The 27,852-nt window shown below is 51.1% G+C and overlaps 1 protein-coding gene and 1 long non-coding RNA gene across 3 annotated transcripts; one reads left to right on the top strand and one right to left on the bottom strand.

Moving 5' to 3' along the window:
* Positions 1-153: 153 nt before the first annotated feature.
* Positions 154-27,852, bottom strand: ulk2 (unc-51 like autophagy activating kinase 2). 2 transcript variants are annotated; one of them, XM_076975872.1, is made up of 27 exons: positions 26,648-27,851; positions 23,054-23,146; positions 22,893-22,934; positions 17,958-17,990; positions 16,273-16,309; positions 15,007-15,180; positions 14,632-14,705; positions 14,419-14,520; positions 14,030-14,088; positions 13,859-13,941; positions 13,680-13,730; positions 13,495-13,583; positions 13,155-13,320; positions 12,768-12,828; positions 10,084-10,233; positions 8,634-8,776; positions 8,230-8,313; positions 6,956-7,218; positions 6,660-6,856; positions 6,452-6,561; positions 5,970-6,104; positions 5,569-5,780; positions 5,184-5,362; positions 4,943-5,061; positions 4,635-4,792; positions 4,379-4,514; positions 154-2,168 (listed from the first exon to the last, which is right to left on the bottom strand). In XM_076975872.1, exons 1-27 carry the CDS (start codon positions 26,735-26,737, stop codon positions 2,104-2,106), a joined length of 3,105 nt encoding a protein of 1,034 aa, XP_076831987.1. In that variant the 5' UTR covers positions 26,738-27,851; the 3' UTR covers positions 154-2,103. The 2 variants fall into 2 exon arrangements, with proteins under 2 accessions (XP_076831987.1, XP_076831988.1); XM_076975873.1 differs by lacking the exon at positions 5,970-6,104 and having other exon boundaries at positions 26,648-27,852.
* LOC143477312 (uncharacterized) lies at positions 10,634-12,921 on the top strand. The gene is made up of 3 exons (XR_013121543.1): positions 10,634-11,779; positions 12,123-12,584; positions 12,712-12,921. It is a non-coding gene; the product is annotated as an uncharacterized LOC143477312 (long non-coding RNA).

Here is a 27,852-nt window from a genome sequence, read left to right as displayed (position 1 = left end):
AAATTGTGATGTGGAAAACAGTTTTCCCCTCACTGGTGTTATTGGATTTTGTCATGATGTATACTGCAATGAGTCCAAGGTATAATAAAATATGTGTACTGTAAAAGTCAGTATGAATTTGTCATACAGTAAAAAGGACACAACAGAAGAGGCTCAAACGAAGCCTTTTAATGAACAAAGGCTGTACTGGTAAAGTTCCCGACGGAACACTCGCAAGGGCCTTTGATAAAACATCAAATCTAACACGTCGTTGAAAACACGGGAGCGTTACGTTTTCAGTTGCCCTGGCCACTTCATACGCGACGGGCCGTGACAGGTGTGGCGGGCCGTGACAGGTGCGGCGGTCGCGCTCTGCTGAGGAAAGGTGCTGAGAACAAGGCAGATCCACTCTGAACGTCCACAGTCTAGTCCGAATCGATCCTAACCAAGAATCCTCCGTACAGTTCTCAGAGCCATGAGAGAGGGGCAGGGAGCGTAGTCTACAGAGATTGGTGCATCGGTCTGAAGGAGAGCTAAATTATGCCTGCGTGTTTTCACTTGGGGGGGGGGGGGGGGGGAGTCTGGGAGTTTGGAGCTGTTGTGCAAAAGAAATGGGCTCCGAGGTCTCTTGCTGTCTTTGAGGGCCTCGCGAGGGTTCGAGTGGAGACTTGTGGCAGTAGTGGGCATATACCAAACACCTCCCGTATAAACACACAAGTACCAAACACCTCCAGTATAAACAAACGGCTTGTGCTGCTGGACTGAGTGGCGGTTCGGCCCGTGGCATCGGACCCCCCCTCGCCTGGCACACGATGTGTTCACACGCACCCACTCAGAGAGGAAAATCTACACATGCACATACAAATATTTACATGATGCAAACATCCATTTCTCTATAAAATAAAAAAAATGGCTACAGTATTAACATGAACATAAAAAAAGCTTGTTTCGGTATTGACAAATCAAATGAAAACATAAGTAACTACTCAAGTATTTTGACCATTATTGTCTGTCTGCTCCACCTGTAATGACCCTGATCATGTGATCAGGGGGAGCGGATGGAGGCTCTTCACCATGGACGAAGGCCCCGCCCACATCAGTCATGCCTCACAGTCTCTCACGCATGTGCAGGGAGAAAGCCTTGGGGAACCGGCCCATGTGGGGGCGCTGCAGCGCCGGATCAGAACTCACACCATGAGGCAGTGAGAGAGAGAGGAAGAGCCAGAGAACTGTTACTCGTCCCCTTCAATTTGTTTGTTCTCTCCTCTTCTCTCTCTTCGTAGTCTTTCCCCATAGACTTCCCATTCCACCTGCTGCCCAAGTCTCCATGTCTGTGTCAGTAAAGTGCATTTGTTTCAAAAGTCAAAAGTTGATTACATTATAAATCTCATGCTACCATGCTAAAGACTTCTGAGAGGAGAGTGAATGTATACATGTGTATTTGGTGTCGTGTGTGTGTGTGTGTGTGTGTGTGTGTGTGTGTGTGTGTGTGTGTGTGTGTGTGTGTGTGGGGTGTGTACACATGTGCATGTGTGGCTTCACTGTTACCACTATTACAGTCCAAATATCTCTCAAGCTGTCATGTAGCATGAAGACCATTATCCTCGATTTCTTTCAGATTATCTGCCTAAAACTAATAAATAATCCCAACCCCATCCCAGCATACACTATAAAAACAAGGGCTTGTAGGAGAGGAATGCTGTTTGGCTGTCAGTGTTCACTGTGTGTTGTTGCTGTGTGCTGAGCTCAACTCTCAGTGTAAAAACAGGAAAGATGGTCCCTTGGTGGTTGGAGTTCCCCCACGTTGTGCAGTGGGCAGAGAAAATCATCAAAACAAAGGACACCCTGCCAGCTCTCTCCACAGCAACAGACAAACAGCTCTCCTCAACGCATATCTGTCCGACAGTCAAAGCTCTACTGTAGCATTTATTCTTTGGTAGTAAATTTGTGCACGTCTCTCAAACCCTTTTTTATGAAAAGGGAATAATACTTGTTCGGGGGTTGTTTTGTTTTGCTTGTTGTTGTGTTTTTTTTTTTTTGGAAGGTGTTTTGACTGCTACAAAACCTAAGAGGGCTGGGGGGAGGGGCTTGTCCCTGTGGTCAGCGAGCTGGGGGGCGGAGCTTCTACTCGTACAGTGTGACGGTGCAGTAACACAATGCGGAGATCCTGCGGTCCACACTCGCCTTATCTGCAGATTCACACACCCACACAAGACACACGAGACACATTACAGGCATGGAGAGGACCAAAAGAGACAAATACACAATTTAAGGTAGGACCAAAATGTCACCTTAAAGCCTTGGGCTCGAACACAACCTTTAAAGTCGTAGTTGGTTATAAAGAGATGGGGTGTCTCACATTTCATGATGGTTTCTCAAATGTTGTGGCTCATGAAAAAATGTCAATCGCAGATCACAATGTCACAGACCAGAATAAAGGGCATATAGATTACAGATTACCCATAGATTACAGTCAGAGTCCATCTGGGGGAGGGGATCAAATGTTTGATATACTCTGACTGCTCAGAAACGTGCTCAAGAGGCCATGGTCGGACTGTGTGCCCACTTGCACACTACTCCATTGTCTCTGCAGCTGGCGACTAACCCAAAAACTGCAAACTAGAGCACAGACTCGGCCAGAATGAGAATAAAGACCAAAATATGTCACGTCATTAAACCCTGATTTAACAAAAATTAATTCGAACTGGTTGCCTTCCACCTTTTATCCTTATCTGAGCACTAGGGGTACTGACAGGGTGACACCAAAGGGAACTGAGATGGTGACACCAGGGGAACTGACAGGGTGACACCAGGGGAACTGAGAGAGTGACACCAGCGAAACTGAGATGGTGACACCAGGGGAGCTGACAGGGTGACACCAGGGGAACTAACATCGTGACACCAGGGGAAATGACAGGGTGACACCAAAGGGAACTGACAGGGTGACACCAAAGGGAACTGACAGGGTGATACCAGGGGAACTGAGATGATGACATCAGCGGAACTAAGATGGTGACACCAGGGGAACTGACAGGGTGACACTAAAGGGAACTGACAGGGTGACACCAGCGGAACTAAGATAACACCAAAGGGAACTGACGGGGTGACACCAGTGGAACCAAGATGGTGACACCAGGGGAACTGACAGGTTGACACCAGGGGAACTGAGATGGTGACACCAGGGGAACTGAGATGGTGACACCAGGGGAACCGAGATGGTGACACCAGGGGAACCAAGATGGTGACACCAGGGGAACCGACAGGGTGACACCAGGGGAACTGACAGGGTGACACCAGGGGAACTGAGATGGTGACACCAGGGGAACTGACAGAGTGACACCAGGGGAACAGAGATGGTGACAACAGTGGAACTGAGATGGTGACACCAGGGGAACTTGTGGAACTGAGATGGTGACACCAGGCGGAACTGACAGAGTGGCACCAGGGGAACTGAGATGGTGACACCAAAGGGAACTGAGAGGGTGACACCAGGGGAACCGACAGGGTGACACCAGGGGAACTGAGATGGTGACACCAGGGGAACTGACAGAGTGACACCAGGGGAACAGAGATGGTGACAACAGTGGAACTGAGATGGTGACACCAGTGGAACTTGTGGAACTGAGATGGTGACACCAGGCGGAACTGACAGAGTGGCACCAGGGGAGCTGAGAGGGTGACACCAGGGGAACTGAGATGGTGACACCAGGGGAACTGACAGGATGACACCAAAGGGAACTGACAAAGTGACACCAGGGGAACTGAGATGGTGACACCAGGGGAACTGACAGGGTGACACCAGGGGAACTGAGATGGTGACACCAAAGGGAACTGAGATGGTGACACCAAAGGGAACTGACAGGGTAACACCAGCGGAACTAAGATGACACCAGGGGAACTGAGATGGTGACACCAGGGGAACTGACAGGGTGACACCAGGGAAACCGAGATGGTGACACCAGTGGAACTGACAGGGTGACACCAGGGGAACTGACAGGGTGACACCAGGGGAACTGAGATGGCAACACCAGTGGAACTGAGATGGTGACACCAGGGGAACAGGTGGAAATGAGATGGTGACACCAGGGGGAACTGACAGGGTGGCACCAAAGGGAACTGACAGGGTGACACCAAAGGGAATTGACAGGGTGACACCAAAGGGTATTGACAGGGTGACACCAGTGGAACTAAGATGGTGACACCAGGGGAACTGAGATGGTGACACCAGGGGAACTGAGATGGTGACACCAGGGGAACTGACAGGGTGACTGACACCAATGGAACCGAGATGGTGACACCAGTGGAACTGAGATGGTGACACCAAAGGGAACTGCCAGGGTGACAGCAGTGGAACTGAGATGGTGACACCAGGGGAACTGAGGTGGCTTGGTCCACTTACACTTGATGATGTTCTCGACGTCTGCTGGGTCCTGCAGGATCTTGCTGAGGCCCTCCAGCAGCATGGCGGCTTTGCTGTAGCGGTATGCTATGTCCTCCGTCTGCTGGAACATTTCATCCAAGGCGGCCGCCTGCACCTGTTGCACACGCACGTTCAGACACACGCAAACAGTCATGCTTCAGGCCCCTCGCACCATACACACGGACGCCGGCGTAGCGGGAAGACACCGTGTCACGCTCGGCCTCTCGCCACTCACCATCTCCACGGCGTGGTTATAGATGAGCTTCTCCGCCGTCACGCTATTGATCTCGTCCACAAAGCGCTGCTTGTCGGAGAAGAAGTGGTTCAGTTTGTCGGTGAGCCGGCGGCACAGAGAGATGCAGGTCTTGTAGCGCTCGTTGAGGTTCTTCACCACTGCAGAGTGACGGGAGCAGCGAGGAAGGGAAGAACAGACAGACAACATCTCCAATCATCTCACCTGTCTCACGTGTTTTTCACGCCGTCACGTGTTACCGACTAGCACTGCACTGCCTCGACGGAGGTGCGCTAAAAGCAGACGCTTACCTTGCTTGACGGCGCTGGACGGGTTGAGCTTGGCAGACTTGATCTGGGCTTTGGCCAGATGCAGAGAGGAAGCCAGGAGCTGAGCCGCCTTCATGTACAACACCAGCTGCTCCACCTGCCTGCAGGGGGCGACATGGAGCAGCGTGCATGAGTGCAGCCGAGCAGAGCCGGGCGCGGGTGGTGCTGCGTGCGGCGTGGGGCCTGCGTGTGTGTGTGTGTGTGTAGGAGGGGGAGGTCTTACCCCCACTCTTTGCTGAGCTGGCTGATCTGATCCACCACCACGCTCTCCTGGGGGGGGTAGAGAGAGGCGGCCGACGACCCCAGGTCAGCCCCGCCCGCCCGTACAGCCGCCATCTCCAGCACGCAGTCCGTGAAGGACAACATCATACGCAGGTGCATCAGCGTGTCTGTGTGCTCTCGCTGTGAAGACAGGCACATACACACACACATCAGCACACTTGCAGACCTCGTAGGTCACCCTGTCCTTCCTGCTTCTCTCCGATTGGATGGATTGATTTCACGGATCGACCTGCGCGTCAGGCTCTGCTCCCGCGTGAGGGCGGGTTTCCTGCCTGGCGCCGTTCCGCGTCTCGCTGACTCGCGCAGAACTCCGTCAGTGCCCTCACCTCCATCAGCGTCTCCTCGGGGAGCTCGGGGGCCTCGAATGTGATGAAGCCCTCCAGGCTGGGCGGGGAGGTGCCGTAGGGGACGTAGCACAGACTGCTGGGTGCTGCCTCCGCACCGGGAGGGGAGGTCCCGATGGCCATGCCCGGGGGAGAGCCCACACACACCCTCCCACTGGTGGAGCACAGCGAACCCGCCGAGCTGTTGGAACCCACTGCGGAAACACACACACACACACACACACACACGCGCAGAGCGAAGCTGCATTAACCGGTCGACTCCTTCCGGGGTGGATGGCGTACGTGTCAGCCATGCAGCAGACAGTCGGTGGAAGCGGAGCGGAGGGGGAGATGTGCTGCTCCGTCTGCTGGAGGTGGAGGGCGGAGCAGGGGAAGCCCCTCACCTGAGGTGGTGCGCGGGCGTGTGGCCAGGTGGCTGCAGGACGGAGGGGTGCTGCTCTTGGGGGGCGAGCCCACCGTGAACACCACGGCACGGGGACTCGCCCCGCACACTGCCAAACCACACGTCCCTGCCGGGGCTGGTGGGGGGGGGGGGGGGGGGGGGGGGGGGGGGTGGGGGGGGGGGGAGCGTGCACGCGCCACACACACACACACACACACACGCACACACACACACACACACACATACAGCAAACACAACACAGGGGTCACTCACAGCCACAGCCAATCAAGCCCGCTCTTACAAGCACTAAAAGCCAATCATGGAGCCTCATGGTATTTAAGACATGAGGACAAAACAAATACAAAAACAACCAAACCAGGTGCATCATAACATGAAGCCTTATTCTGCACCCACATCAATGATATGACGGCAATAAAACCCAGTCAGAAGCATGCTTACACATAACAGGAGCGCCCGCGTTACCTGTGTCCATTGGTCTCTCCGTGTTGAGGCTGTCTGTGCTGCCCTGGTACGTCTGACCTCCTAGCGTGATCCTCACCGGCTGCTCGGACAACCGCCCTGTACTCACCGACCTGGGAGAAAACATCCATATCATATCACTGCAGGCAACCCAAGACCTTGGGCTCTCCGGGGCTGCAGGAAGCACGTGGGTCTGAACTTTTTGCGGTACCTGCCAAAGGTGGTTCTGCCTGCCTCGGGCGCAAAGTGCCGACCGGCGCTGTACGGAGAGCCGTGGAGGGTGCAGAGGTCACGGGCTTCGTTCAGCGTCTTGGTGGGGGCGGGACTGTCCGCCGTGCCCAGCTGAGAGGCTAAGGCCATCAGGTTGCATGAGGCCTGCGTTTTGGGGATTTTAAAGGGGGCAGTCGTCTGTAAAACAACCACAAGCCACAACGTGATTCTCTCCTCGCCTGATATAAAGTACAGAGCCAGTAAATCGCTACACCGCACTAGGTTCATAAAGCCTACTTTGGTGGGTGAGCCAATGATCGTGGGCAGCGGGGATTTCTGCAGCCAATCGGAGGTGCGGGGGGAGGAGCCCAGGTGTTTGGTGGGGGAGGTGCCTAGGTTGCCGGGGCGACCAAGCTGAGGCGAGTAGGAGGGGGGAGAGGCCAGCGCGGAGGGGTCAGAAAGCTGTTTGTGCAGCTTCTGTTTGTTCTGGTAGATGTCCGTCAGGACGGGGGCGCTCTGCAGACGGGCTCCCAGCAACTGAGATGAGGGCACGGGGGAACCTGTCAAAACAAACACCGCTCAGACATCTCTGCAGGCTTAAAAGGACCGTCACCAGATCCTCCTTACTTACGTTTTTTCAATAGTTACGGCTATTTCATGAGACTCTGCAGCTAAACTGTTTACATACTGGTAGCACTCACTAAATAAGTTGTTTTTAAATAGTCTCTGTGGTGGACATGGTTAGCACTGGGCAACCCTGGCAAAAAAGGAGGCAGCTGTCCCTGCCTAACAATTACGTCCTGTGTTCATGCAGCGTCTAGAGGGGAAGGGTGAGCACTGAACACGCATGACATCAGAGGGCGGAGCTTTAGACAAAGGTCAACAGAGGGCGGAGCTTTAGACAAAGGTCCTGATGGAGGACATTGAAAGGGCTGCAAATTCACAGAAGTTAACAAAATATCTAACATCAATTACAGCAGATTTAAGTTAATCTCTCTGGTCATGGAATGAGCATAAAATCAGCGTGTATGCATGCTCTGTCCACTAGATGGCACCACAGTTCAAATGAAAAGGTCACAGTCTAGTGACCCTATAACACTGAAACAGAAGATGCCTCTGAGAACGGCTTAAGTTCCTTGTGTTAATGTTTAAGCTGAGAAGGAACTAGTATTCCAGTGAGCAGAGGTCATGACCCCTGTGATTAGATAACAGTCTGCCACAGACACTGGGGCACGTTACGTCACGTTACGTCACGATATGTCACGTTACGTCACGTTACGTCACGTTATATCACGTTATGTCACGTTATGTCACGTTATGTCACGATATGTCACGATATGTCACGTTACGTCACGTTACGTCTGAACGGAAGCTCGTCTCGGTGCTGCAGCCGCACCATCTGTCTAAACGCTGCAGTCTACCATTTAAAGCCCTCCTTAGTGAGGGGGGTTACCATGGAGACCAGCCCCTTTGGATGAGGAACACTGACCCAGAGGAGAGGCAAGTCAGAGGAAACAGAGAGGCTCATGGGAATGTTAAGAGACACACACACACACACACACAAAACTCACCCCCAGATGAACTCCGGCTACGAGCCTCGTGGCTGTGGGGATGTCCACAGCAGCAGTGTCCGAGCTGTTCAGGAATAGTGCCCACTGGACAAAACACACACACACACACACACACACACACACACACATACACACACATACACACACACACACATACACACACACACACACACACACACACACACACACACACACACACACACACACACACACATACACACACACACACATACACACATCACACTTCACGCTAACAAACAACCCCTCCATCCAGAACATGTCCATGGTAACCTCATTTATATACACCTCAGTGATAGAGAAAAAGAGAAGATAATAAAAGGAGTGGAAAAGGTGTGAATGAAGGGGGGAGGACAGGTGAGGTGGGGGAGGTGAGCTCCTCTTACCCAGGGGAGAGGGGGAGTACGGGCGCGAGCTGCCCGTGGAGAGTCTTCGTCCCACGGTGTGACCATCAGCAGGACTGGGGGAGACCGAGGCCACCTTAGGGAAGCCCATAGGACTGGTGTTGGAGCGACGCACCGTACCAGACCTGCACAACAACACACACACACACACGAAAGCATGACTCAAACAGTGGGTCGCATTAGCCAGATGCCTTTTCTCTGGCATCACGCACCACTCCTGCGTAAGATGAAAACACTCGCTACACGCCAAGTCCATCCAGTAGCAACACCCAAACAACGGTAAGCTCTCCTGTCAGGGCTTGTTAAAGATCGGGCCGTTTCACGCCACCGTTAGTGGCAGAAAAGAAACGAGCCTCTCCCTCCTCACGCAGACGGGGGCAGCTGGGCACTGTGGGTCAGGGAAGACAGAGGGGGGTATAATCCTGCCCCAGACCCAGAGCCAAGCCCAGGGGAGTGAAGCAACAGCTACTGGAGGTCCCAGCTGCCTGTGATCAGTGGGCCGGCCTGGTAAAAGCCCCCTGCAGGGCACCTGCCTATAGCACATCCGCCCCATGCTGGGGCAACTGTTGCAAATACAAAAGCTCCTTCTTCCTCACTTTATATGACTAAGTGGGGCCCCAACCCCCCGTCCCTGTGTCATCGGGGGGGCTGCACAGTCGATACACACACTGATACACACTGATACACAGTCGATACACACACTGATACACACTGATACACAGTCGATACACACACTGACACACACTGATACACAGTCGATACACACACTGACACACACTGATACACAGTCGATACACACACTGATACACACTGATACACAGTCGATACACACACTGACACACACTGATACACAGTCGATACACACACTGACACACACTGATACACAGTCGATACACACACTGATACACACTGATACACAGTCGATACACACACTGATACACAGTCGATACACACACTGACACACACTGATACACACTGATACACAGTCGATACACACACTGACACACACTGATACACAGTCGATACACACACTGATACACAGTCGATACACACACTGATACACAGTCGATACACACACTGATACACAGTCGATACACACACTGACACACACTGATACACACTGATGCACAGTCGATACACACTGATGCACAGTCGATACACACAGATACACACACTGATACACACTGATACACAGTCGATACACACACTGATACACAGTCGATACACACACTGATCGCAACAACGAGACTCGTACGGCTGATGCAATGAGGAGCCGGTGGCCCAGAAGCACAACCTCCTGAACCTTCACACACCACTGAGTCATCAAAGCAACCCGGCAGGACCGATCTGCTCTGGTGGTTCACAAATGGAGAGGACAGTCAGGTCGCAGCACACGAGGGCGGAGGCTCCACCCAGACACGGCACCTCTTACCTGGGGGAGCCGTACAGGGCGGCGGTGGGGCTGCTGGACAGGTTCTGCTTGATCCGCTGGTAGTTGCGGACCTGCGTGGGCACGGGGATGGGGGTGGTCTCGGCCCGAGGAGACACCGCGGGGGTCTGGCCCGGGGGCGGCTGCGTGGCCCTGGGGATGGCGGAGAAGAACGGCGTCATCTCGGCGTGCTTCTGCACAAGCTGCACCATGGTGCCAGTCAGACAACCAGCACAACTCAAAGTTCCAGAAACATCCGACAACGAGAGCTCTCTCCTTTTCCCAAAGACACGTGCATGTAAATATTACACACTAAGAAAACAAACCCCTAATAAACAACTAAAAGAGGATACATGTGACCGAGCCGAGAGGTGAGCTCTTTGTTTGCAAACCGCAGCCGAATGCAGTATGAAAAAGCCCTTTTCCTGTATGAGGGGCGTGGCCAAGCAGCTGAGAGAAGAGGAAAAGTGTAAACACATGTGGCTCCAGCCAATCACTGCAAAGGAAGGAGGAGCCAGGGTCTGGCCCAGTGACAATGTGGGCTGAACCTGGGCCGACAACACGTGCTGTTACACGAGAAGAAAAAAAACTGCTTATTTGCATTTTTTGTGTGTTTTAAGGGAACAAGACATGTTTGGGAAACCGTCACGAGTGGTTCTCCTACATGAGGCATACATGTGTGTGTACCTACAGGCCACTTTGGGTGAAGGGAATAACTATGAAAAGAGGTACGAGTGAAACAACTGGAGCGTTAGACTGGGCCGTGAGCTTCAGTCTGCTGTGGTGTACCGCTCTGGAGAGTGGGGGAGGTTCTGGAAGGAAACAGCCCAGCAAAAGCCCTACACGTGACTCACAGCAGGCTGCCCAGCTGAAGAAAACAGAGAAGATTCCTTTGTCTTCAGCCCGAGTCAGATCAGCATGGCACAGCACAACAAAACGTCTCTCTGGAGAAAGTCTCTCTGTCTAAGAAAAAGGTCAAAGCACCCCGAACACTAACCAACCAAACTTTATATAGTGTGAAACTGGAAAAATAAATAAAGTTTTTCAGGGGGCACGTGCATGCTGTCGCTTCAGAAACAGCCGGGTTGCAGGTGAGACTCGGGCGAGACTCAGGCGAGACCCAGTCGAGACGCAGGGCCGTGCGTCTGTGGCGGACCAGCACCGTGCAGGTCGCCCTGCAACTCAGAACACGTCTCCATGGGAACGGAGCGTGGAGCAGAGTTCAGCAGCTCCAGGAAAAGTGGAGGTCTCTCCTGGAGGAGCTGGTGCCCGCCCAACACACACACACACGCGCGCGCACGCACACACGCACGCGGAGGAGCTCAGCAGACTGCTGGGAGCCCACCACTCACACAGAGGAACGACAACTGTGTGTGTGTGTGTGTGTGTGTGTGTGTGTGTGTGTGTGTGTGTGTGTGTGTGTGTGTGTGTTCAGAGTAGATGCAGACCAGCAGGCTGAACATGTTTTTGCTCCTGTGCACATGCAGAAGAGGAAATAGAGGAGGAAGTGGTTTTTAGTTCGATCAACTGCTCCACAGTAGCAGTGAAGTTCCAGCACATCCACAGTAGCAGCATATCGAAAAAGACTTGAACCGTTTCACCCCATAAAATCACACTAATATGGCTAAATGAGAGGACACTGTGAGGAGAGACACAGCCTGCACACGTCGAAGAAGAAGACGTTACTCAGCTTAATAAAGTATGCAATACAAAACCATTTTTTAAGTTTTTTGTTAGTTAGCACTCAATATAAACAATATTGTGCCAAATTACCATGACATGGGCTTTTCAACGATATAATAAAGCTGATTTCTTCAATAGAATTACAAATCTACTGGATGAGAGATTTATCATAATTAATTCCTCAAAGCTGCTATTTTATGACTAAACAGTGTGAAGGTTCACACCCTACACACACACGTACACACACCCACCGAGGCTGTGATTCATGCCAGTTAACTTCAGTGCAAAAATAGCAGACATGTTGCCCTAGGTCATATTCTCATAATGGAATCTCCTCTGTCTTTCACCTTCATGACCAGACAGCTGAAGAGGTGTAGGAGCTGAAGATATCTCCCCTGACCTCCACAACACACAGTGAAGATATCTCCCCTGACCTCCACAACACACAGTGAAGATATCTCCCCTGACCTCAACAACACACAGTGAAGATATCTCCCCTGACCTCAACAACACACAGTGAAGATATCTCCCCTGACCTCCACAACACACAGTGAAGATATCTCCCCTGACCTCCACAACACACCGTGAAGATATCTCCCCTGACCTCAACAACACACAGTGAAGATATCTCCCCTGACCTCAACAACACACAGTGAAGATATCTCCCCTGACCTCAACAACACACAGTGAAGATATCTCCCCTGACCTCAACAACACACAGTGAAGATATCTCCCCTGACCTCAACAACACACAGTGAAGATATCTCCCCTGACCTCAACAACACAAACAGACCCAGCACGCTAATCCACAACACGCCTGCGTACGGCTCCCAGATGTTTGCCAGATATAATTCAATGTTCTGCTGGTGGTACCAGTAATCCGGCTTTGAACAGATAAGCTGCTGTGTGGTGGTTTCGAGTGTTACATGTTACCCCATCTTTGTTCAGGTGTGTTGGGCTGTGATGTGTAGCCATGGAAACAGTGGTGGTGACAATGTACTCACCCTCCACACAGCAGAAACTCGCTGGACGGTCGGCGGCCAGGGGCCCCCATGGCCAGATCATCTGAGCAGAACACAGGAGTGAGTAACTCACAATACACACACACACACACACACACAACAATTCACCATCATACATCCACACACACACACACACACACACACACACACACACACACACACAACAATTCACCATCATACATCCTCACACACACACACACACCCACAGACACACCCACAACAATTCACCATCATACATCCTCACACACACACACACACACACACACACACACACACTCACATTCAGAGTTGCGCACACACCCACAGAATCTGACGCGCACACAGATGGATGCAGACAGACAGACAGACAGACAGACAGGTCTCACTCACAGGACTGCTCCCCAGACAGGTGTGGCACCAGCACAAAGTCATCTGTGTCGCAGGAGGAGTTCTTGCTGCTGGTGCTGGACTCCTTAGACAGCTGCAGGTAGTTGGGCGGTCCCAGGGGCGGAGACGACAGCACGTCCTCGGGCAGCGCCTGCATGTCCGGCAGGGACTACAGGAAGACAGTGGGACACAGAGAGAGCTGTAGGTCAGGACAAGCGCGGGACTAACGGGATATCTATCACCTCCCGTGTGCTGGGATAATGATGTTAGCGCGGTGTGTGGGCACACAGGGGGCTTCGATCCAGACGCCGGCGCCCCCCGCAGGACCAGCGGACACGCTCACCGGCGGAGAGACGTAGCGGCAGGATGGCGAACTACCACAGGTGCTGTCTGAGACGGAGCCGGGGCAGGCGGGCACCGGAACCGGGCACGCTGGGCAAGGAGAGAACAGACACTTGCTTGTTCAGCACATTGGCGCTGGCACGGCTTTGAGGTTACGTGCATAAGTGCATAAACGGCTGCTCTCACATTTCTTCAACGACGGCGTTTGCTCCAGGAAGGGGTGGCTGAAGAAGGTGTCTGCAAGGGGCACAGAGGGCGGCCAGTTAAACAAACACGGGTCACACCGAACCACACGAGCGGCCTCTGGAGTCGAAGGGCCCTCCCGACCCGGAAGCTTCTCGACGGAGCAGGTTGGTGACACTCACCGAAGTCCATGCGTTCCTTCTGGTTCCGCTGGAGTAAGCCGAGCAGCAGCTCCCTCAGCTGGGCCGACGTCTCCCTCGGAATGCTGGGAAGAAGAAGAAAGCGCGCTTTAGCGGCGAGGTCAACGGACCGCGCTACGGCTCGGAGCCACTGTGAAGAAGCGAAGGCCTTACTTTGGCAGGAGGGTCTTGTTTTTCTCGTAGAACATCCTCAGGTCCTGGGGACTGTTGGCCTATGGAGAGAAGGAAACTGCGTCTACTATCTCATACTGTCCACCTAGTCAGCGGGAGCCTTGGAAATGACATTATTATTGTTACTGTTATTATTATTGTAAAGGTAAAATCTCTCAATTTGATATTAATATTTCTAAGAAGGTGATTGGCAGGGCTCTTGCACTGCAGAACGATCCATCTTTATTCCACCATGCATTCCATTCTTTGAAAAACCACAAATCTGATCTGACAGGAGAAACCACTCCAGCGGCTCCTACTTCTGCTCGGGAGAGCGTACGTGAGCTGGAGAGAAGCCTGTGGCTGGTAAACACCTTTAAACGAACCCTGACCTGAAACGGAGGCTTTCCTACGAGGCACTGGTACACAACGGTCCCGATGCTCCACAGGTCGGCTTTGGCGTCGTAGTTCTGGGACATGATCACTTCCGGGGCCTGTGGAGGAGCGGAGAAGAGGCAGCTCAGGAAGCCGGACCAACCCACGCGAGCGGGAGCGCAAAGCGGCCATGGATCGGCAGAAACCTGCCCGGCCTCCGGGGGACTCACCATGTACATGGGCGAGCCGCACAGCGTGGCCGCCATCATGTTACTCTGGAGGTACCGCGCGAAGCCAAAGTCAGCTGGAGGAGACAGAGAACTCCCATCAGTGTTAAGTACAGCAACGTATTGCTATTGGCCGACTTAACCCCACAATGCCGAGCGTGAGACAAAGCAAAGGCTGCATAACAATGTCCAGAAATAGCACGATGACACAGAGCAGACCCGCAGGCGTACACAGAGGGCTCTTCCGCTCACACGAGCGTCCCATGTGCCACGCGTGTGAGCCCGTATTTTTGGAGACGATGACGTGATACCGACGATGAGCCCACAGACGCTCACGGCGTGGAGCCGGCAGCGTGCGCCGCCACGTAATCAAATTACCGATTTTAACGCGGATGCCGTTGATGCCGGATTTCTTGCGGCCCGTGTAGGACAGGAGGATGTTCTGCGGTTTGAGGTCGCGATGGATGATTCCCTTGCTCTTCAGCACCCGCATGGCGGCCGCGATCTGCTGCAGAAACACCCGCAGGGTGTCCTCACGCAGGGTGCCCTTGGCTAGAACAACAACAGAGACACGGTCATCCACACAGACTACAATACCCACGTTCCCTTGCTCAGCTGCTCATACCATTCACCGAGCGCAGGAGCACTACAGCTACAGACAATGGGCCCCGTGTCCCCTGACATTTGGTGTCTATTAACATTTGCGCTAACAGATCAACATTGTGTCGATTCATTTGGGTTTGCACGACAGACGTTAGTGGGATTTAGACGTTAGACCTGGGTTATGTCACACTATGTAACAGGAGTCTGCAGTAGGGGATCACGCGCGTGACCCCCTGGATTCCGTTACAACAAAAGATCAGTGATCCACTGAGCTGTTAATAGGATTCCAGTGCCCCCTCCCACCCCAGTCAGCAGACAAAGCAATTTAACCTGAACCCAACTAATAAGCATCTCAACGCAGCGGTGTTAGCGGTGAACACATCCCTGCAGTAGGAGATGTAACGACGGAACAATGGCATCATTAGAGAGTGGGAGGTTGGAGAGGTTTAGACCATCCGGCGTGGGAGAGTTCACCAGAGCACTGAGAATAGTGCCATAGCAAGACACACACACACACACACACACACGCGCGCGCACACACACACACACACACACACACACACACACACACACACACACACGTAGAGAGAAAAGCAAAACACCACTGTGCCTGCGTTCCTCTCTAAACACAGACCATGCACTCTAACACAGGCTCAAGAACCTTCTGAGAGGGGTCCATGCCAATATGTACAACATCAAAAAGAAACCATACCAAGGCCCCTTTGAGACAGCATGCCTAGCGACTGTCACCATGGTCACAATAACGGCTGACTCCTTCAGGCAAACGAGCCAATTAACATTTAGCATCTCGATGATGAGAGCTAAAAATATGTTGTGGTGGAGGTCGGGGGCAGCAGCAGAGAGACCCTGGGGCCGGTGGCTGGGGTCCACCATAGACGTGTGGGGCCGAGACATACACTCTCACTGCCACATTATTAGACCATATTAGTGAGTCCCCCCGCCATGTTATACAGGGAGTGATTATGGACCTCACTCAGTATCATCTGTTCAATGTTCTGGGTCCATTTTCTAAGTTCTTACCTTGTAAGTAGTCTGCCAGATCCCCCCCATTGCAATACTGCAGCAAAAGAGACAAAAACATTCATTTAAACCCCAAAAGCTGTATGTATCTTACAGAAGGTCACATAGAGGAGTGCAGAGAGGCAGCGTTTGGAAGGTTCTACAGATGAGTAAAGAGAGGGTTCAGGAGGTCACATAGACGAGTGGGCGTTTGGAAGGTGACGAGGTTGAGACACTGTGTGTTAGCCTGTACAATATAAAGTATGTATAACAATAATCTCCTCACTTAATCTGACAAAGTGATGCAGTGTTACAGCTGGCCCGCCTCCTTTCTGGGCCAGCCAATCCCCTTATTTCAGGAAGCTGCACAACTGCACTGTGTTCCTGTAAGCTGTGGTGGGCAGCACAGTGGTTTGCTGGTTAGCACAGTAGCCTCTCAGTATCGGGGTCTCCAGCGTCCTTATCTGGGTGGAGTTTCCATGTTGTCCCCGTGTCGCCCACGTTTCCTCCCGCAGCTCAAAAACATGGATGTTAGGTCAAAATTAGCCACCCTAAAAATGGCCCCGGTGTGTGTGTGTGTGTGTGTGTGTGTGTGTGTGTGTGTGTGTGTGTGTGTGTGTGTGTGTGTCCAGTGATGGACGGCATTCTGTCCTGGGTGTTGTCCTCTCTTGTCTTCCTGCTCCTGGTTCAGTCCCTCAGGGGAATGTGGTTGCCGATACTCTGAGAGCACATAGTGTATAATTGTCTGCTACATCTCACTAGCGTGTAGAATAGCGTGCAAAAACCGTTGGTTTCTGAATAAGACACTAGATAGAAGTGTAACTTCATTCATTCATTCATCCATCCATCCTCATGTTCCTCAGTTGGGCCCTTTGATAATTGCAAGATAAGCTGGTCAGATGATTCTTACTGGTCTTCATGTGACAGCACTGTACTGTCAGCACTATTTGGCCGAGTTAATTGTGGTCTGACAAATCTTTAGGTAATCAGACACTCCTTCAACACCCTCGGGTGGAGCAGGCCACAGCCGCAGTCATTACATCACCCGTGGACGTCGCTTTCTGATGACACGGACAGGGTGATGTGTGGAGGGTCTCTTCTCCAATGCAGCATTCCCACTCAACTCTTGTAAACAAGAATCAGATGACTGGTCCATGGTCCATTATCAGCCGGCACGTGATGTGTCAGAACGACATTACACACTAAAGATACCAGCTGACGTACCAGCTGCTGCTGATTTGGCAAACAGGCTTTCCTGAAATGGTATTTTTAGTTTAGCCGCTTGAGGTTGTGAGTTTGTCCTTTTGTCGATCATTCTAGTGTTGAGCAATATGGTACAGAGCTCCTGAGCACCGGGTCATGTGACTGTGTCAGATATGGACATCAAGGACATGAGGGGAAACAGAGTGAAAGAGAGAGAGAGAGAGAGAGAGAGAGAGAGAGAGAGAGGGAGAGAGAGAGGGGAGAGAGGGGGGAGAGAGGGTAGAAGGAAGAGAGAGGGGGGGGGGAGAGAGAGTGAGAGAGGGGAGAGAGAGGGTAGAAGGAAGAGAGAGGGAGGGGAGAGAGGGGGGAGAGAGTGAGAGAGGGGAGACAGAGGGTAGAAGGAAGAGAGAGAGGGGGGAGAGGAGAGAGAGGGGGGAGAAGGGAGAAGGGGGGGGAGAGAGAGGGGAAGGTGGGGTTAATGATAACACACACAGTGTACTCACCTCCATTACCAGGAATACAAAATTTGGTGTTTCCTAGAAGAAAACAGAGGACAGCACTTTAGTCTTCTCAGTCTTAAACAGAACTGCTTTTCCCTTTGACCAGGCGCACGGCACATGGATGTAATGTGAGTGGAGGAAGAGGACTCCAGTCAACAGCAGGACCTTTACTGCCATGAACACACTCATATTCCACACGCTGTACTCTTACCCTACAGATCTGAGAACAGGGTTAAGATCAAAAGGACCCAAGGCTAGACATTTCACAAAGGGCCAGTAAAACTCACACTATGACCGTGCAGACACCAGAAAAACAACTTTTAAAGAGATACCACTTTGGTAAGATACACAGTTCTTCCACTGCGGAACGGCTACTACATTCATTCTGGTCATTCTGGTCTCAGGGGACAAAGGGGACACACAGAGGGACTTCAGTCCAGGTCCCAATCGTCCGTCCCGCCATCTGGAGGCAGCTCCAGCAAGCACCTGCTTCTCACCCGCCACCTTCTCTGTTCTCTTTGGTAAACACACTGCACCTCCCATCTGGATACCGACAACCTCAAGTAAAGCCTCAGAATCTCTCGTTACACCAACCGAATCAGACATACTGAAGAGCACAGATTACAATTCATCCTCCATTACGAACACGACCAATGAGACATCTCCACTTCACTAAAGTTCCTACATGTTTGGTTGCCTAGCTAACATACTACTGAATTTTCAGGTTCATTTATATTAAGTGAAACTCTCTACTTATAGACAAGTAATGTGGAACTCAAGGCATATGCTCCAGTATGACCCAGTATGATCCAGTATGCTCCAGTATGACCCAGTATGACCCAGTATGCTCCATTATGCTCCAGTATGACTCAGTATGCTCCAGTATGACCCACATTAACTCACAAGCCTTTTATACACATTCACACATCCACAGCAAAGCGTGGCCATTTTGTGTGCTGTAACTGAATTCGCAGGAAGCGTACGGCACCGGTGGTCCAGGGCCCGGCAGCCATATTAGCTCTACCGCCTCCCGGATGTCACTGACTCCCTCGTACAGGGACGATTTTCTCAATAGAATTTACATACGGGAAGCTGAGCTGGAGGCTATTCATTTGGCCCAGCCAGAGATGTCAGCGGCACCTTTGGAACCCGGTATTCATTCCAGCGGCATGCGAACAAGCCTTCATTATTCTGTGGTAATGACTTCGCCGCCGGTCCCCTGGTTCTGCGGCTCAGAACACCCGACGGCCCCGGTGCTGGTGGGGGGGAGGGGACACGGACCAGCCTCCGACCACAGAGGCCATCGGACGGATTACGTAACGGGCGATGGGCTGCCAGCTGGACGGGGGAGGAGGAAGGGCAGGAAGCGGTGGCCGCGGAGACCCCGGCGTGGGGAGCGGAGGTGTGACGGCGTCACAGCGTCACCGAGCAACAGCGTGCGCTGGCTAGCTTGCGTAGTGTGTTTGCCAGGAGCCCTCGGAACGCTCTCACACACACACACACACACGCACACACACACGCACACACACGCACACACAATATTGACCTGCTTGACATAAGAAGCAACAAAAGGACGATTTTCTTGGCCTGCCAACAAGCCCTTGTATGCTAGCAGACATGCGTGACTAAATAAGCTATTTCGAATGCGTAGAACACAACAGAGCCCACAGTTCTGAGTAATTTAAACCATTCCAAGAAGAGCCCTGAAACCTTGAAGCCCTCTCGAGACAAGGCAATGTCTTTTCACTGGTATGTTGTTGACAGTGAGGATGTAAATGACCACAATAATGTTTTCAGACTGTGAGAAAGTGAGAAACCTTTGAGCTCGGTGCGTGAGGATCCAGTCACATGACATATTGTTAACGCAGAACACCACCCACCCGCAGACAAAGTGGAAGAGTACAATCTGTGCCAGAACTGATCTTTGTCGTTTCTGAGAACATCCATTTAGAGGTGCAAACACACACACCTGCACACACACACACACTCGAACCATGTGCTCTTGTTTGTCCTGCCAGAGCTCATGAATACACATATATTTCCTTCCCTGGAAAGGCAAATACACCGAGACTGTGAGCTCAAGAGAATAGTGAGAAAGAAGCACCCCACTCCCAGACGGATTTCAGACTGAAGCACATTTGCTTTCAAGACATGGATCAACTCTGGCGGTTTTCCCTCTGGGTCTACACCATGCTGCGCTGGAAACCGGAGAAGCGTTCCTGAAAAGCTCCAGATCCCCCCTTACCCCCCCCCCCCTCCCCGTTTCTTGGTGCAGACCCCTCCCACTCTCTTCCAAGAACTAGAGAGACATAACAGTGCCAAACCCCCTCCCAGCTGGGACACTGCGTTCTACAGCAGGAAGCAGGAGAACCAGTAAGAGGTCCATTTACTGCCCCCCCCCCACCCCCAACCCCCCCACTGTGCCTGCGAGGTTCATATTCCAGCCCCCGACATACGTTACAAAAATACAGCTGAACATACTAAACACGCTATTAGAGGCAAATGCACGCTTGAGTTGGGCAATCTCCGTCTTGTTATTACGGAGCTGGTAATAACTCGGTGTGGTTCTATGCGGAGGTTCTGGAGGGCTGAGTGGAGTGACGCCTGGAACTGAGAGTGCAGACGGCTTCAGTGCACAATCCCAATCAGAAAACAAAAGTTCTAATCCAGGCAACGGTTCCATTAGCGCTGCAATCAGCAGCCCGGGGCGATTATCTCGGTACCCATAGACGCCGGAGAGCGCGTCCTCGTTCACGCTTTTTTCCTCACTGACATGCGATGACGTGGGCGCGTGTTTTTGAGCTCTTAATGGCGTCCATTAGCGAGGCACGTGGTGAGACCCAAGGCCTCCCTCCCCCACGGAGCTCCGCCCTCCCGTCCTGCAGTTGTGGGGGTGAGAAGCAGCTACGGTCTCCCGGTGGGAGCTGGCCACGTGTGGGCCATAGCCCGGGCCCAGAGGGGCACTCCGGCGTAGCAGGGCTGCCTTTCTGCCCTCTATGTCTTTCGGAGCACGACAGAGAAACAAGGACCCTGATCCCAATTCTGCTTCGCCATTCATGTGCTCGTGACTATGAATCATATGTGGCATCTTCAAAATCAGAAATCCAAGGTTTGATTACATGCATGCTGATCAATTACAACTAACATGCAAAGGTTATGCGAAGCCGGTACCAAGCGAAGGCTTCCCGTTGGCCCACAGAGCTGCGTCATCCTCTCTGAGAGTCCTCACAGCACTAAACAGCACTAACAAACTGCAATTAGCAACAGCTGGTCATTCACAGGGAGCACCGGTCTTCATGCACACTGCTCTTGTAGTGGCAAACACATCTAGTTGTTGAGTGTGTGTGTGTTTATGGCACCTTGGCCAAGCGGCACCAGTGGAGACACCACAAACAGCAGTTGAGCCACCACACACCACCACGGTCGCCCACTTCTCCCTTTTGAAAACACTAAACCTGCCAAGTTGGACAGAAATAACCCAATCGAACAGAGGCGTTAGCCACGTCACAGTCAGGCTGCATCTTCCACAGGCGCAAGATCTGGCCTTAGGTGAACAACGCAAGCTCGATGCCAGATCGGCTGCATTGCATGGTAAAATCCGCTGTGTTGCCGGGCGCACAGAGGAGGAGATCACTACTATGACAGGAGGAGGAGATCACTACTATGACAGGAGGAGGAGATCACTGCCGTGACTGGAGGAGGAGATCACTACTATGACAGGAGAAGGAGATCACTACTATAACAGGAGGAGGAGATCACTGCCGTGACTGGAGGAGGAGATCACTGCCGTGACTGGAGGAGGAGATCACTACTATGACAGGAGGAGGAGATCACTACTATGACAGGAGGAGGAGATCACTGCCGTGACTGGAGGAGGAGATGACTACTATGACAGGAGGAGGAGATCACTAATATGACAGGAGGAGGAGATCACTACTATGACAGGAGGAGGAGATCACTAATATGACAGGAGGAGATCACTACTATGACAGGAGGAGGAGATCACTAATATGACAGGAGGAGGAGATCACTACTATGACAGGAGGAGGAGATCACTACTATGACAGGAGGAGGAGATCACTCCCATGACTGGTGTGTTGCAGAGCTCGGAGCAGTAAGCATCTTCTGGATCGGGCCGAACGAGGCGGACCACAGCAGCCTAAAGAGCCCTGTCAGCAGTGTGGGGCCGAGGTGGGCGTGTTACGTAAGGACGTGGGAAGCGCAGGATATCCGACGTTCAACAACTCTCATCTCCCCAGCACAGCCAAACGTAGGTCTGCTTTCTGCTCAAAGCACAGAGAGAACAGAGAACAGGCTCCCGGATCAGGACCGGAACCATCGAGTCCACGCTGCTGGAATGAAGGACGGCCCACCTCTCCGAGTGTAGTCAGTCGTCTCGCTGTAGACTTCAGCGCTAATACAGAGCACGAGCCAACCCTCTCAGCCCAGACTAACCCAGCAGGGCTCCCCACACCTGGGCTGCACTAACACAGAAGGCAAAGCACCTCCCGGGCGTGGAAGACCAGTATCTCAGGAAGAAGGCTGGCACTTGGGACACTGAGAGGCCATTTGATATCAGGACTGTACTGTTAAATCTCCTTATCCCAACATAAACATCATCTGTAATATGCAATAGTGTTAGAATCAAACGTTTCTCCCTTGTTTACAGTTTGAGTAACAACATTACAACATGTATGATCCGTCCAATGACATCTTTCACAATGAGAAATAATTAAGGATAGACGTCACCCAATATCATGCGGGAGGAGATCTTATGTAACAGCAAAGCTTGTCTCTTGGTTAATGGTTACACACCAGGCACACAGTCTCTGCACAAGTCTTTTCAAAGTCAGAGAGGAGACATTTAGCAAACAGAAGGTGCATGCTGTCGCTTGGCACCCGCCTTCTGTCCAGACGTGCACAGACATCATAGCCTACCTGGACATCATAGAGTGCCACAATGTTCTCATGTTGCAGCTCCTACAGAAGAAGAACAAAACACAGTATTAGCGCCTGTCTGAACAACCTTGTCAGGTGCAGGTCTGCTCAGGTGTGCTTTAGGTCTTCCACCCATCATTAAACTGTGACAAACAACTCACCTTCAGAATTTTGATTTCCTTCCCAAGCAGAATTTGGGACTTGGAGAGGTTCTTCTTGTTAATGCTCTTGATAGCAACCTCCCAGTCTGGCTTCTGATCATGGGTTGACACAGAAAGACAGAGACAGGCTTGACTGCATCTCTGTGGTTTTCAGATGGCAAACACAGATAATGAACATATAATGCACTGAACAAGATTCATTAAATTCCTGGTCATCGACAGCGTTGTCTCCAATGAGGCTCTTTGCAAAAATACAATTACAGAATCCTTCAGTGAGGTCTCTTCTAATTTACCAGCGTAGAAAAAAAAAGATTTCTACAGGCCTACTTTGATTAGAAACAGAATATCCCTTCTGATCACATGACCTGGCAGAAGGAACAGTGCTAACCTCACTGTGATAATGAGATTTTCGCCACTGGGAGAGACTTTGCAGCAAACAATGACCTAATAAACAGCTTCAAGCTGCTCAATGAACAAATGACAAGCGGCTGGGTGACAGTGGCGAAGGACCACCTGAATGGTAGTCTATGAATAGGAGGAGAGCACACTGCACATAAATCTGGGTTAATCGGATATTATCCTATGGTGCACACGAGAGTGGCGTGGCTGTGCTCGTCCCAGTGACCTGCAGCAAGGACAGACATGCTTAAGGCGACGCAGGAAGACAGTGTGACTTCAGAGTGACCTATTTTAGCTGAAGCATTGTCAAAAAAACAACTGTGACAGTCACCTAAATGATGAGCTGAATGAACCCGTTTGCATTATATCAGCACCTCAACAAACAACCCACAGGTAGATCGGCCACGTGATCGTATAGGTATTCCAAATATTATGTTAACTAAATGCATAAAGGGCTCCATAACTGGCTCTTAAAAGCAGATACAAAGCAACACTTAACTACTGTACTCCAACCATAGCTGGCCAGAGGCAAAAATCTAAATGACTTTTGATGTCTGTAGATTTAATGATTTATGATAATTTACTCTTAATTCATTTCTCCCTTGCACCGGTCCTGAATCAAATTGAAACAGCATCTTCCATATGGCAAAAAAGCAATCCATAAAAAGGTGATCGATGCCAATTTAAGTGCAGAACCTTTCTCAACACCACGCTGCTGGCCTTCTTGTTGACATTAACCACTGAATCTCCCCACCCTGTGTTCAGCAGCTCTGCCTCAGCTCACAAAAAAACAAAAACAGGACGTGTATTACAACTGAGAAGCTTTGGCCCAGTGGACGTGCCACACCTGCAGAGGTGAGCTGTACTCTCCAGATCTGCAGAGATCTGATGAGCAGCTCTACTGGTGTATGACATCTATGGCTGGGGGTCCTTAAGGGTACACACACCCATGTTCTCGTAAGTCAGGGTTTCTCCCCTGATTTATTTCATTTTTTATCATTTGTTTGGCATGTTGAGAAGCCCATCACAGCAAACGTGTGGTAGATATACAGTGTAATTGCATCTGAAGCTGAACCTACTGAAACAGTAAAAACAGCATCTGTAATTATATCACTGCTCAGTCAGGCCTTTTGTATATTCCCCAATAACACTTGAGTGACAGTTATACTTTGACATTTATTTTCTATTTTTATAGTACTAGTTTTTTTTATACATACATAATGCCATTGTTTTTTTCTCTACACACTGTACACCAATCAGCCACCACCTCCGACAGGTGAAGTGAATAACATTGTCTCAGTACTCAGTACAGTGCCACCTGTTGGTGGTGGTGGTGGGGGGGGGGGAGATTAGGCAGCAGGTGAGCAGTGAGTTATACTTCTGATCACATGTTGAATGCAGAAACAAAAATTAGCAAGTGTAGGATCTGAGTGACTTTGACAACGGCCAAACTGTGACGTCTATGTGTGCTTCAAACAGCAGGTCTTGGGTGTCAGGTGGTCAGTGTCTACCAAACACGGTCCAAGGAAAGACACCAGGTGCACTAGAATCTTGGTCACGGGTAGCTAAGGCTCACTGTGCATGGGGAGTAAAGACTGGCCATCTGGTCCGATCCCACAGAAGAGCTACTGTAGCCTGTTGGCAGTGTTGGTACCGGCATGTGACGCGGTCCATCACTCTGGGCGGTAAATGTGCATTCTGTGTGATCCAGCGAGCCGGCTCTATGGTCTGGTTGTCCCAGCCCACGTGTGACACCTGGAGACCCAGCTTTGGGCCTGGGGTGTGTCTGCTGCTGCAGCCTTCACTATGACTGTAACAGGAAGGCGTCGGAACGCTCGGGAGCATTGCAGCCAGCTGTGGACGCAGCTACGGCCTGGTCAGAGTGACCGTGCTGACCCGTCCACGCCTACAATGGGCATGTGAGCATCAGAACTGAACCATGGAGCAATGGAAGATGGTGGCCTGGTCTTATGAAGCACATTTTCTTTTATATCATGTGGAAGGTGGTGTGTGTGTGTGTGTGTGTGTGTGTGTGTGTGTGTGTGTGTGTGTGTGTGTGTGTGTGTGTGTGGGTTGTTTTTACCCAGCAAAAAGACGGCACCAAGACACACTATGCGTAGAAGGCAAGCCTGCAGAGGCGGTGTGACGTTCTGGGCAAAGTTCTGCTGGGATGCCTTTTGGTTCTGGATCATGTGGATGTTGTTTTGACATGTTCCACCCACCTAAACATTGCTACAGACCAAGTTCAGACCTTCATTGCAATGTATTCCCCAATGGCAGTGACCTGTTTCAGCGGGATAATACACCCTGACACACGGGAGGAGTTGTTCTGGACCGTTTGGAGGAACATGACACAGTGTTCAAGGTGTTGTCTTAGCCTCCAAATTCCACAGGTCTCAAACTAATTGAGCATGTGTTGGAAAAAAACATGTCTGATCCAAGAATCCTACTTCGCAACTTGTATGGTTTAAAAGGATCTGCTGTTAGTTTCTTAGTACTGGACGTCACATGACACCTCCAGGCAGGTCAGAGCTGTTTTGACGGCACAATAACAACACATGCGACATTAGGCAAGCAGTGTTGATGTTATTACCGATCACAGTAAGATAGGGCTTATGATATAATTCCTTCATGGATCTAGTGTTTTTAATTGTATAACATTTTCAGATTACGCATGTACATTGAACTACACCAAACACACCATGTCTGTTATGACATCCATCATTTACCACAGACTGACAAGACGTGGTTTTACCGTAAGCTATTTTTACATCGTCTGTGAATCATGCACAAATAAAGAGATCGCTTGCATAATTTCCGGAAATAAATGGTGGAGAAATTAATAAAGAAGCAATAATAATGTTGACAGCTCACCCACCTATTTCAATACCCAAATGGTTCCGAGACATGACTGTCCCACTTACGTCAGGGGGCTTTTACACCGAGCCCGTTTTATGAATGAGTGTCTGGTCCACATATCTGATACTGGTTACAATATAACCACAGCTACCACAACAGAGAAAAACACAACGCTTTGTTTTGCTAAATGAACGCAATATTCCGTTTATTAATCATCTCCATAGAGGCGTATTTACCAAAATCATGCTCATCTTTCAATAACAAAAAAAGCATTGACCCGTGTGCAGATGTTGGAGCTGGACCATGGAAGCAAGAACCGTGAAGCGCCTCGTTTACCTTTGCGTGTCTCCCCTTGAACACAACCGCGAAGGCTCCGTGTCCAACCAGGTCTTTTCGACTGTATTCAAAGTCTCCCACGGTCTCCATTTCTGGCAGCGGGCGGTCCGGTTAGACGGAACCGTAACCGACGTGGAGGTGCTTCACGCTGGACCGCTAGATAAACCAGCAATCGCTTATCTGACGGAAAAGGCTGCTGAACACCCTGGTCATCCCCAACACTGCAGCCAACTCGAGATAAGTCGCCTCAGAATGGCTGACCAACTACATGTTCAACGTCTACGTGTTCTTTGTGGGATGCTTATCGCATTTAAACGGGTCTGTGTGTCCGTCCTCGTCCCCCCCAGCAGGGCGCGGACTGCCGCAGCGAGACGGCTATGGTGTCGGTAGTTTGGTTCTGGTGTAGTCTCGCTATTCGCCTGACCTACCTGTCATTTTCTGACCTACTTAGCAAAGCTAGCTAGCAGCTAACCGCGCTGCAATTCCGACGGAACCGACAAAATAAGTTCTGTGCCGACAACCGACATGATGTCAGTCGAGCGGGACGAAGCAGGTGTGGGCTGCGTTAACAGCCCGTCCGGCGCTGGTGTGGAGCCGGGGCAGGAACCGAGCGCAGCGGGTGAGAGCTGCCCATGCTAGCCAGGGTCCGCACAACGTCAGAAAAGGACAACATAAAAAAACATTCGATGTAAACGCAGCAAAACAAGTCAGCTCAGGGAAAAAAATGCAACCAAATATACAAAATCTAGATTGATAGCGAGTCAGGTTTGCAATATTATGACAAGCACCCTCTGTTTTGAAAGCGACATGCAGTGTGTAACAAAATCACGTAACAATGTATCTAGATGCGCTGACGTCACAATGGCACGTTACTCCGCCGATTGTTGCTGGAATCCTTCAGAGTTCTGCGCGGCGCGACGTTACGGCTCCACGACGATCTCCAGCTACACTGGGCTAATTCGGGCTAATTCTCTTTTCTGCAGCTCACATTCTGCACTGGCCTTTCTCGTTCTGCACTGGTCGTTCTTATCGCCAGGTGTCTCGTCTCACTGTCACTGCTATCCTTGTATAAGCGAGTGATTTTGCTCCTTGAAAAATTCGTTAAAAGAGATAATGCTCCATAAATGTATTTTTTGTTGAACAATGCCAGGATCCTTCACCGATCCCCGTATTAGACACACTTGACGTAAGTATAACGTTCTACG

Source organism: Brachyhypopomus gauderio, chromosome 16 (assembly GCF_052324685.1).
Source record: "Brachyhypopomus gauderio isolate BG-103 chromosome 16, BGAUD_0.2, whole genome shotgun sequence".
NCBI lineage: Eukaryota > Metazoa > Chordata > Actinopteri > Gymnotiformes > Hypopomidae > Brachyhypopomus > Brachyhypopomus gauderio.
This window is presented reverse-complemented; position numbering and strand designations above follow the sequence as displayed.

Bases quoted from the DNA above. Each gene is read 5' to 3' on its own strand.
- ulk2 (XM_076975872.1), bottom strand. From the start codon at position 26,737: ATGGAGACCGTGGGAGACTTTGAATACAGTCGAAAAGACCTGGTTGGA. The intron at 7,219-8,229 runs GTGAGTTTTGTG...TTGTTTTGACAG, and splicing joins TAGCCGGAGTTCATCTGGGG to GTTCCCCCGTGCCCTCATCT. The intron at 4,793-4,942 runs GTAAGCGTCTGC...GTCACTCTGCAG, and splicing joins GTCCAGCGCCGTCAAGCAAG to TGGTGAAGAACCTCAACGAG.